This window comes from Crocuta crocuta, unplaced genomic scaffold, assembly GCF_008692635.1.
Source record: "Crocuta crocuta isolate KB4526 unplaced genomic scaffold, BGI_CrCroc_1.0 scaffold14, whole genome shotgun sequence".
Lineage (NCBI taxonomy): Eukaryota > Metazoa > Chordata > Mammalia > Carnivora > Hyaenidae > Crocuta > Crocuta crocuta.
In genome coordinates, this window is record NW_027530209.1 from 5,051,966 (window position 1) to 5,063,709 (window position 11,744).

At 34.9% G+C, this 11,744-nt stretch overlaps 1 protein-coding gene across 1 annotated transcript in view; it reads left to right on the plus strand.

Moving 5' to 3' along the window:
- Positions 1 to 3,176, plus strand: part of BET1 (Bet1 golgi vesicular membrane trafficking protein) — a 9,430-nt gene extending 6,254 nt beyond the window's left edge. Inside the window, exons 3-4 of the mRNA XM_077765394.1 lie at positions 491 to 547; positions 2,027 to 3,176. Of these exons, the coding sequence (XP_077621520.1) occupies positions 491 to 547; positions 2,027 to 2,182 (213 nt within the window). The 3' untranslated portion in view covers positions 2,183 to 3,176. The remainder of the gene's footprint in view (positions 1 to 490; positions 548 to 2,026) is intronic.
- The last annotated feature ends 8,568 nt before the right edge of the window (positions 3,177 to 11,744 follow it).

Below are 11,744 nucleotides of genomic sequence, written 5' to 3' on the forward strand. Positions count from 1 at the left end.
TAACTAGTTTAGGCAATATTCAAAGTAATGTCCCATTTCATTAAAAAATATCAAATAATGTAGATTTGAATTGATAACATAGGTACTTCTACCTATACACCTATATATCTTATATACATTATCTTTTAAAATGTAAAGAAGAAAATACATAAATAAATGCTGTTGTATTAATAATATAAAGAGAGGAAGAAAAAAGCATGCAAGGATAAGAGAACCAGAGAGAAGTATGTACCAAAATTAAAAGATGGAATTGAGTATTAAGATGAAATCAAAATGAAGACCAGGGAGACAATATCCAGAGTTGGGAAAGAGTAGAAATTCTAATTTTATTTTCATTTAATGTCAGTGGAAAAATTATTAGAAGAAACTATAGTAGTTTATAGTTTTAACAGTTTTGAGAAAATGTGTATGCTTAGAATGGCATTTTACTTTATAACACTTAAAATGCCTTTATGTGAGTAATAATGCATGTGTGTGTTTTTTTTAATAGCTTTCCATTGAAATAGGCCATGAGGTTAAACATCAAAATAAATTATTAGCTGAAATGGTAAGTGGTTGTGATTTTAAATTTAAGAAATTTGATCTAATATTCTCAAATTTAGTCTGTTAATCAGGAATAATATTTTAACTTTTATCCATTTTGCAATTAATCTAGAGATCATAAGTTCTGGATTCTGGTCTATTTGTGTCTCATTGCTTTGAAATGACTGATAGGTTTATTCATTCTTGCAATTTTCATCTTACCTAGCACACTGCAGTAGGAGGAAGAGGTGGAAGCCATTCTTTAATCTTGTGTTTAGAAACACTGTTTAAAGACAGGACAAATGACTATTTTGAGTGTTGTCGGAGATCTCAATGCATACTGACTACCAAGTAATCATAAAGCGCTTCATATCCATCCAACTGAAAGTCTTTCACATAATGTGAGCCTATTTCTGTTTGATCTCCTAAGGATCACTTCTGAAAAAAATCAGTAAGATTTGAACATAGTAACCTCCCAGAGCCTTTTATCTCTGATCTAAACAAGCTCAGCAACATACACCTTGTTTCCATGTTTCCATTCTTTAATGTTTATTTCGGATGTCAAACTTCTCTAGGACCTTCCCTAGTTTCTCCACTTGCTTTTAAAATTGTATTATTCAAAAATGAATATGGCATTGAAAGTGATGTTCTTATGGAGGTTGTGGATTCAAATCACCTGGGGAACTTTCTGAAAAATACTTACGCTAGTTCTCAATCTAAATAGAATTTCAGAGGGAAGGACTTATATATACATATTTTGGAAAAAGAAAGTGTCCCAAGTGATTGTGATATATAACCCTGGTGAAAAACTATAGATCTAAAGTGTTTGAACTACATGGAGCCTAGCTGGGCAAATGCTGTCATTATGCTGGGGCCTTTACATCTTAAGATACTGAGATTTCTGTGAAAGTGCAGTATTTCTAATCCACACCCAGTCCTCTCATCTTAAGGACTTTTCCAACTATATTTTAATATGGTAGTTTTCACCATCCATATTTGGAGTCTTAACTGCATTTTACTACCTTTACATGATATTCTCTTAACTTATAATAAACTCTTACTTCAAAGTTAGCTGTCTGAATAAAAGAATCATAAAAGTACTTTTAACTGCTAACCATTTTAAATTTTAGTACTCAATTACTAAAAGCAACCATTTGCCCTTCTAGAGCAATGCCCCAAAAAACTGAGAATCAAACTACTTGCCTTTATTATTCGTTTTTTAATTCATATGATTGGGAAAAGACCTAAATAGTTTGGGATTTTTGAATTACTCTGATGCTGCAAGAAATGTTTATTGGATAATGAAAGAGCTTTTTATTCATTGAGAGAATTACTCTATTTTGCACAGAGTAATCAGGCTTGATTACCCAAGTTATAAACAGGTTCCTGAATTTATTAAACATGAAAAATATCATTAAAAATGTATTCTAATAACTGTATATTCAGTTACTTAAATTTGTTAATGTACAGTATTAGAATCTGTTTTGTTTTCCTTTTCTCATAGGATTCACAGTTTGATTCTACGACTGGATTTCTAGGTAAAACTATGGGAAGATTGAAGATTTTATCTAGAGGGAGCCAAACCAAGCTGCTGTGCTATATGATGCTGTTTTCATTGTTTGTCTTTTTTGTCATTTATTGGATTATTAAACTGAGGTGATGCAAGTAAGTGTGAGTTTAGAATTTGTTCCGACTTAACTATTTGGAGTACCACTTTGGTAAAAACTCAGCATCAAAACATTCCTAATTTTCAAATATTATGACTTTTTCCATTGATGATTACTGAATTGTGCTTGTTTTATAAATCACATTAGGTAATACAGTACTCTTTAAATACTGTTTCTTAATGATTCATTTTTTTGCCCCTATTTTCAGGGGTATTGAGATGGCCTGAAGTCAGTCCCTAACAATTTTTTTTCCTGTTGTTTGCCATCAGATTAAATAGTTGTATAATACTCAGTTGTTAGCATAAATGTAGGTTTATGTTCATATGAAAAAACATGAATAACAGAGAATAACAGAATGCCCAGAGAGCCTGATGCTAAGCTCTTGAGGTAGTGAACAGGTTTGTGATGGGACGCTGTATGTATTTCCCCAGGTTGTCATCAACCCTGATAATGCACTCCCCTTTCCTCCTTCATTTGGTTAAAATTGTAGGATGATTTCCTTTCACTTAAGGTTTTCCTCAAAATTTTTGATGCTGTGACTTCTCTATCTCCTCTGCCCAAGGACCTCATCTTTTACTAAAGCTTGTTATTTTGGCACATTTCTTGTAGGGCCCACAGCAAATGTATACCAGACTAGTTGTTTTATGTTAACTTTATACATTCCATTGACTTGGCTTATAATAATTTTATGATTTTAGCTGCTTAGGTAGGCTATTTGGTTATCATTTGTGACAGAATAATGTGAAGCTAAAGTATTTGCTAAGCTCTGAATGGAAATAAAATTGTCTCTGCTCTATTATTGTTCAAAATAGATGTTGAAAGTCCTCAGGCATTGAACTTGGGGTTAAGAGTATTGTTGCTTTAATCCAGTATATTTGTTTGTGGAAAGGAAAAGATAGAAAGATTCTTAAATAAATACTCTGTATTGCTATCTGTGGGATTTGCCCACTTAATGGGCTCTAAAAATAAAATTTTTAATGAAACGCATTAATTGTCTTTGTTGCCTTTTTGTTCAAGTCTCTCTCCTTTTTTTTTTTTACATAGAATCTGAGACATGGTCCTAAAAACAGACCCCAAACAAAATCGGGAGAAGTTAATATTATTTCAGAACTTGCTTCAAACAAGTGACATAAATCATGACTGCAGTTTCATAAATCTCTTTAGTTCTTTGTATTTTTAGTTGTAAGTCTATGATCTTTGATTTTGCTGAGTGTGCAATCCTTTTTGCTCATCCCTAATTACCTATCAATCAGTTCAGGTCCTGTCTTTGGCACTGTTTGTCATCATTTGGGCCTCTACTTGACAGGCAGAAACACCAGAACTGAGAGGGATTAAGTGACTTCTCATATAAAAGGCCTGTGGTCTTATGATGTGATTGATGTAAGGGACTCTGGTTTGAATTACATGGCCTGAGTTCAGATCTCCATTCCTTAACTTGCTCAGTCCCTTTTTGGGACTATTTCTTCATTAAATCACCTATTTCCTAGGATTGTTGAGAGGTAGATAATTTATTGAAAATACATAACACATAATAAATATTAGTTCTCCCTGTTGTTAAAAGACACATCAGAAGAGGGACTTACTTCGCAAGACAGCATGTTGGTTTCAGGCTTTGAGATGATGCTGTGACTTCCAAGTGGACATGCCTATCAATCAATTAGAGATTGAGTCAGTTTTTAAGAATTATTTAACTGTGCTCTGTGTCAATTATGTGACATCAGAGCTCAGGGAATTATTGACAAAAATCATTGTCAATAATTGCAAAAAGGAAGAACAGAAGGTCAAAGAAAAGTGACTGGAAGATGGAAACAAGAGAATCATCAATGGAAGTAAATGAGATATCAGCAAAGCCTTAGGCAAACCAGTGACAGCAAGATGGATTTCAAGATTAAGGTTTGGCTGTTATAGGACAGCCTCTGTAAAGTATGAAAACACTATTTAAGTGTTAGATATTATCAAGGAGGTAGGGACTTAGAAAATGGGGCTTGGGGTGATGTAAAAGTGATTCTTTCTCATCACTGCATTGTCTAACATTTCTTATTTTACAATTCTTTCTAAAAACTGCCTAAAACAGGTCCCTAACCAGTATTTCTTATTACTCTTATTATTACATTTCTCATCATGCCATGGCTGAGATTCCTGCCAGGCAGGGGACTTCTCTGGAAGGGCTTGTCCCTGCCCCATCAGAGATTCTTCTGGCTGGCAGCACCATTTCTTCCTTCTGTTTGGGGACCCTTAGCAAAAAGTACTCCCAGAAATAAAATTGAGGGAAGACCTCAAATACGGAAAATCCTATAATCCTTTATAATCTTTCACAAGCCCATTGCTAACTCTACAGTACTTTATTGCTATAGGTGTCTGGGAAGTTGACTAACAATTCAACAGGTAAAATATTCACGTTATAGTTTTTATTCGGACAATATAAGACTTGCAGATATTTGGGTGGTGGGTGACACACTATAAATTCTATATTTTAAATAGTGGAGAAAATTCAGGGAGCAATTTATAAAAATCCAAATGTCCATATTTTCTGCAAAGTAGTCATTTCACTACGAGTTGGCCTTTGTAAGTATGTGGACACATTTGCACATAATAGAAAGTATTACTTACCTGAACCATCCCCAATAGATAACAGTGTAGGTCTCTACAATGAGGAGAGAGAAAATTGCACATATTACTGATAGGATTTAAGTTTGCATGCAAATTAATTCTTGGATACTACTTGAACAGAGAATAGTTGTTAAATCTAAAACAAATATGCACCATCTTAAACATCAGAATTCTGGAGCAGAAAACCCCAGCACCTGCATCCACAGAAAGCCTGTTTTATAAAATAAACTAGGTGTCCTATTTTTTCAATGCTCTTAAATTTCAAATTATATGTATTGAATTTGCTTCCTTGTAGAGAAAGTGGAAAAAGGGCTTGCTAATTTGGGTTCATTCAGTTAGTAAATAACTTCATCAGGCTATACTGATGAATAACCTTTGACTAAATATTTACTGGGAAGCAGAATAGCACCATAGCTAAGACTGAGAGCTATAAGGTCACACTGGCTGAGCATAAATCCTGGTTCCCAGTCACATGAGTTTGGGTGGATGACCTCTCTACCTCAGGTACTCCATTTGTAAAACAGGAATAAAAATTGTATACAGGTAGTGGTAACACACAGCATTATTGTGCTAATGAAGTGATATTACTTGTGAAATTAGAATGGGTTCCTGGGACTCCGTGGAAGATGTTGCCTCTGTGGTTGGGACACAAGAATCTAATCGGTCATACCCACATGTTGCTGAAAAAATTTTGACTGCTTTCTTCCCGCTGCCTGGCCTCCCCCACTACCCCACCCCAACCCCACCACCATCCTGCTCCAGAAGGAAGCAGCTCTCTCTCCCCTTCTAGCAAGGGGTCACCACTTTCTAGAAGTTAGTTCAATTAGGCTTTTTGGCAGCCTCAGCAATCTGATGGAATTTTTTAAAAACAGGATTTTTGAGTATATCTATCTGATTTGCATTACTAGTCTGAAGAGAGAAACTTAGAAAGTTGTCTACCTGTAGAGGTTTGATAAACAGTTGGTAAACCTTTTATTTCCTTTTACTTTATCTACAGTTATATTTTTTAATTCTATTTTGAAATGTGTTGACTTAACTGTATGAGGTACTGGGCACACATGATTTTCTTTTTCATTTACAAAGTACCAACCAGTTATTCTCATGGTAAATACTCGATAACATTTTCTTCTTCTTACATATTGTTATAGGGTCTTTTTCTGGGGTATTTTGTTCTATCCAATTTTCTATCCTTGTACCAGTAACACACTATTTTAATTATTGGACTTTCATAGTGTTTTCATAGCTAATAGATACCTATTCATTCTTTCTGATGAACTTCATTATACTTTGATAATATTTTAATAAAGCATAGTGGATTTTGATGAGAACCATGTTAATCTTTTATAGTATCCTCTGAAGAAAAAGTCTAAAATGTTTCCCTAATAGGTAGGTTGGATTGTGACTGCAAGCAAATTTCTCATTTCATTTCATTATATGTTAATATTTAATGGTATAGCCCCAGAAACCAGCTTTCTGGGGTTGCGGAGGGTAGGAGGGTGGTTTATAGTAATTTTTTAAAATTTCTTTGGTGTAAATATTCCCACCAGACTTGATTTCAAGCTACCAATGTGACATCACTGAACACAGTTGTGAAAATATATGCACAATTGGCTCTCATGAGCTGGTACAAGCTAGCTCTACCATACCACTGACTATATTGATGACAAATATTCTTTTAAAAGATGTAGAAGTTACTTATTTTTTAGATGAGGATCTATCACTTACATTTTAGTAGAAAAAATATGCAGCATGAAGTTAAATTGATAAATTATCTTGAGAATACTATTTTTCAAAGACAAAGACTCTTTTAAGATCATTTGTGCATTTTGCATGTAAACCTTTTCTCAATCTGCATGCGTAAACTCATGCTACATTTATTGACCTTCCATCTTTTGATGGTTCAAGTTCTGTATATGAATCAAATATAGTCAAATGATTACTGTCATTTTCCAAGTTTTCCCTCCAGTTGGACGTTCAAACAGAGTGGAAGGGTCTCTCTGTATATTTAGAAAATAATTGGCTTCTAAAGTTTATCTTAGCTGAGGAGTTCAACTCACTGGGTCTCACCTTTTTAGAAGAGTCTTTTTTTTTCATAAGCCTTTGAAGGACTAACCTATAAACTGAAGAGACTTGCAAAATGCCACGACCAGGTCTTAAAATAATCTCTCCTTACTCTTCAAAATGAACAGAAAGATAGAAAAACACAGTATGTTTTAATAAAAACATTATCCGCAAACTACATGTGAGATTCTAAAATTCACATGAGCTTAATCATTTTTAACTTTAATAGCAACAAATATAACCATATTATCCACTGTAATTATAAGTATTCTATGAAGTTTCTATGATGTTTAAAGAAAAACATTTAATGTTTTCTCTTTACTAATTAAGTCAATTTTGCTAACTTCAACAAGGGTCTAACATTATATAATTGTGTGAAAAATTGTTCCTACTATGCTTTTTTGAAGATCCACAATCCTGGTGTGATTCACATTAAAACAGACAGCTGAATCAGACTTTCTTAGTACCTATAGCTTCTCTCATGACTACAGTGCATTTGGAAATGAGCAAAAACCCCATAACTGGAAAAGAAAAAAAAGGTCCAGATAAAGCAGATTTTAGTAAACGGTGAAAAACTTTGTTAGATCATCAACTTATATTTTAAAAGAATATTTATAATTATTCCTTTCTCCCCAACCTTATTATTGAATAGTCCTAAAAATTGATAACTTAAGCTTTCTGCATTATTTAATAACCCATTGGCTTTAAACATATATTCTTTACTTTCAAGGAAACTGGAGCATAATTGTTATGTGAGATAACCTGTATGCAGAAAAGTCATTGGAATAAAATGCTTTAGTCTACTTATAGACAGATTTAATGTTTAGCATTTTTAACGTCTCCTTTTATAGTATTATAATTTCACATTTATGTGTATATGTGCTTAACCGATTATTTAAACATTATTTAAAAAAATTAAAGGTAGGTTGGGTTTCTTTTGTTTGTGCATGCGTGCATGTGCACACGCACGCATGCGCGCGCGCGCGCGCGCGCGCGCGCGCACACACACACACACACACACTGGTTTTCCATGGAGAATAAATATGTTCTGGTGATTTTTGTTAAAGATGTCCATATTATCAGATTAAAATTCCTTCAATGACTAATGGATTATCTTCTAGGTTATTGCTTAAAGGACAAGAAAATTTCTGCGGTCGCTTGGGTGACTCAGTCATGATCTCATGGTTAATGGGTTTGAGCCCTGCATCAGGCTCAGAGCCTGGAGCCTGCTTCAGATTTCTCTCTCTCTCTCTCTCTCAAATAAATAAACATTAAAGATTATTTTAAAGAAAGAAAATTTCTGAATGGTGCCTGCTAGTCTACTCCCTTAGATTCTCTTTACTTTGGATTTACTTCTCACGACTAAATAATTTAAATTTAATTTTAAGCTATTTCTCAAATAGTTTCTAGAATTCATAGAGAGAGCTATTTAAGTGGGATCAATGGGGATAGAGAACATTCTTCTTATCCTTCTTCTTATGGATTACACACTGTTTCATCTTCAAAACTGCCACAAAATTACCTTTGTTGAAGGCTCAGCAGAAACAGCACAGAGGGCATGGCATATTTACTACTCTAGCAGAAGACTAGAAAAGCACAAAAATTTTCTTTGCAATCCCAACCAGGGTCACACAGAGCAAGTGGCAATGCCAGACTTCTTACTGTGAATTTCTCTCCAGGTGAGATAAGACAAATTGCTTAACACAAAATTGTTTAATGCAAAGTTTAATTCATCTGCTCTCTCGTACATGCAGTATATCTGCATCTATCCATTGGGCTAATGGTTAGCCAACTGCCCTCAAGGGAATCACTCAGAGTTCTCTTTCCAAACTTTTCAAATTTTAATTTCTTTAAAAAAATTTAACTACAAAACATCTCATAAAATAACAGCATTCTATTATTCAAATTAAAGGCTACTATGATTTGATTATAGTCACGTAAGTTCTTTGTACTTTTATATACTCCCTAGAATTAACCACCAGGAAGTTCTCATGTAACAAGGTTTAATATAAGTTAAATATCTGTGTACAAGTGAGAAGGACAAATATATTTTCTCTCTCCACATACAAATTTATTCTTTATATATGTATTTATATATTTATATGCATATTTACTCAACTGTCAATTTTTGTTCTAGTACTTAAAACTATTATAAATACATTCCTCTGGTGACATCTGCTATTGAAAATTCATTTCTTATGGATGATGGGCATGGAGGAGAGCCCTTGTTGAGATGAGCACTGGGTGTTATATGGAAACTAACTTGACAATAAACTATAATAAAGAAAAGAAAAAAAGAAACCATCCAAAGAAAGAAAAAAAAAGAAAATCCATGAGAAACTTTTTAAAACTGTTACCTCTTCAAAAAAAAATCTATGGTATCTGATGTCTATATATCCCATATACTCAGTTTTACTACATTTTTTTAGAGATACTAATTTCTCATAATGAAAGAACATGTAAACTATTCATGGAAATGAAAATTTTAACTATCAAAGATAAGGTATTTTTGTTTCATTCAGAAAAGAAATATTTGGTATCTACCGACATAAGAGATCTTACACGAAAACCTGTGTCTTCCCTAGAGAACTCGGCACAAGAGTAAATTCCAAGAAGCATTTGATGAATGAATTAACTAGAGAACATATCTTTTTTATCATCTATCACTAAAATTCCAGTGCTGACCATAGAAAATCCTTTAAAAAAATGTATGACTTGGGACACCTGGGTGGCTCAGTCGGCTGAGCAACCAACTCTTGGTTTTGGCTCATGTCATGATCTCATGGTTTGTGGGATCCAACTTTGTGGAGGGCTCTACACTAATAGCATGGAGTCTGCTTGGGATTCTCTCTTTCCCCCTCTCTCTGCCCCTCCTCTTCTCATATATTCTCTCTCAAAATAAATAAATAAACTTAAAAAAAAATGTGTGGCTTGATTAATAACATGCCAAGTTCATAGCTGAGCTTCATTGAATATTGGAGCCACAATACTATACCCATTAAGCTATTTAGGGGCCAAAAACTGTTGCTAATTTCAAATTTTTCTCATGGCTTCCCCTTTTATAAAGTTGAGGGAGCTTGCGTTAAAATCAGATGCTCCACTACAGGGTCAAGAACAGATGCCACTTAATCAGGCACAAGTGGCACAAGAGTTGAGAAAAGCTATTTCATATTCCTCCTCTCCTATCACCATTCACACTTCAAAACAAAAGAGGTTTATCAGCATCTCGAACCCAAGTTGCTCAGGGAATCAGGGCCTTCCATTCCAAAACTACCTAGATTAAAAAAATATTTATTTATTTTGAGAGAGGGAGAGAGAGAGAGAAAACTGCATGCATGCATGTGTGAGTAGGGGAGGGGCAGAGAGAGAGAGGGAGAGGGAGAGAATCCCAAGCAGGCTTCACGCTATCTGGTGATTGAGCCCAATGTGGGGCTCAATCCCATGAACCTTGAGATAATGACCTGAGCTGAAATCAAGAGTTGGAGACTTAACTGACTGAGCCACCCAGGTGCCCCCAAACCTAGACTTGTTTAACAGTTTGTTTTTGTTTCTATTCCTAAGTAATTGGAAATGACTCCTGTCCTTACTGAAAACATCTGTATTTCATACAAAGTCCTAACAAGATGTATAAGTGGTGGCTTCTCACTCACTCTGGTCCTTGGACCAGAGACCAAGGGGTTATTCAGGTCAAAGAGTGGGGCAGTACATTACCAGTGTGGGCAGCTAGGCCCATCCAGTCAGCCTAACATTCTGAGTTCCCACATTGGCAGCCACAGATGATACAGTCATCACCTTTTTTTGTTTGTTTGTTTTAAGTAGGCTTCATGCCTAATGCAGAGCCCAACATAGGGCTCCAACTCATGACCCTGAGATCAATGCCTGAGCTGAGATCAAGAGCTGGACACTTAACCTACTGTCCACTTAGGCATCCTAATCATAACTTTTCTTCACATCTGTCATCTTTGATACCTACTGAAAAGGGAAATCAGAGGAAATACAAGTTTTATTTTATATCTTTCAGATCAGACAGTCCATTCTCATTTATGAAAGGCAAGTGATAAATATTAGCAACTTAGAAACTCAGCTCTTTAGGTCTACCATGGATTTTCAGACCTATAATTTTCCGGTCGGTTCACAATACTATATAATTTTGAGTTGGAAATGAGACACTAATTCCAACACACCGTTTTATAAATGCAAGTTTCTGGCTGGCATATTTTTGCAGGGAAGACAGAGAAAACTGAGGATCGATTAAGTCAAGAGTGTACATGTAGGTGGAATAACAAAGACAAACAGATTTGTCTTGCTGGTCTGGCTGCCTTATTTCTCATTATCAAATTTCTGATCATTAGCTCAGCCGACAAAATAGCAGAACTGGTAAGAAGATTGGTGTTAGGGGAACAGAAAAAAGATAAAATCATTTAAATTCACACATCCTCAGGAGGACCACTGCAGTTCATCACAGATAGCATGATCAGCAACTCTAAAATGTCCTAGGTCCTGGATATATAAGGAGAAAAGAAAAGGAAAAAAAAAAAAAAAGGAAATCTACAGATGGCCAAACGTGATTGAACAGACTATTTAGGATGCAGCAGAGAGATAACAAGTAGAAACTGAAAGTGAAATAAAGATACATAAAATGAGAACTCCAGCACGTAGCTAATATTCCCAAGGTAAACAAATGGAGAAAAAGGACGTGGGGAACATTTTTAAGAGACAATGGATAAAAATTATCTGATATGGCACCTTGTGATGCAAGCAGGGTCATAAAGAAAAGAGAAGAACAAGAAATCCCACAGTTAGGTGCACCACATTAAAAATGCAAACCGTGGGGTGCCTGGGTGGCTCAATGGGTTGAGTGTCTGACTTGAGCTCAGGTCATGA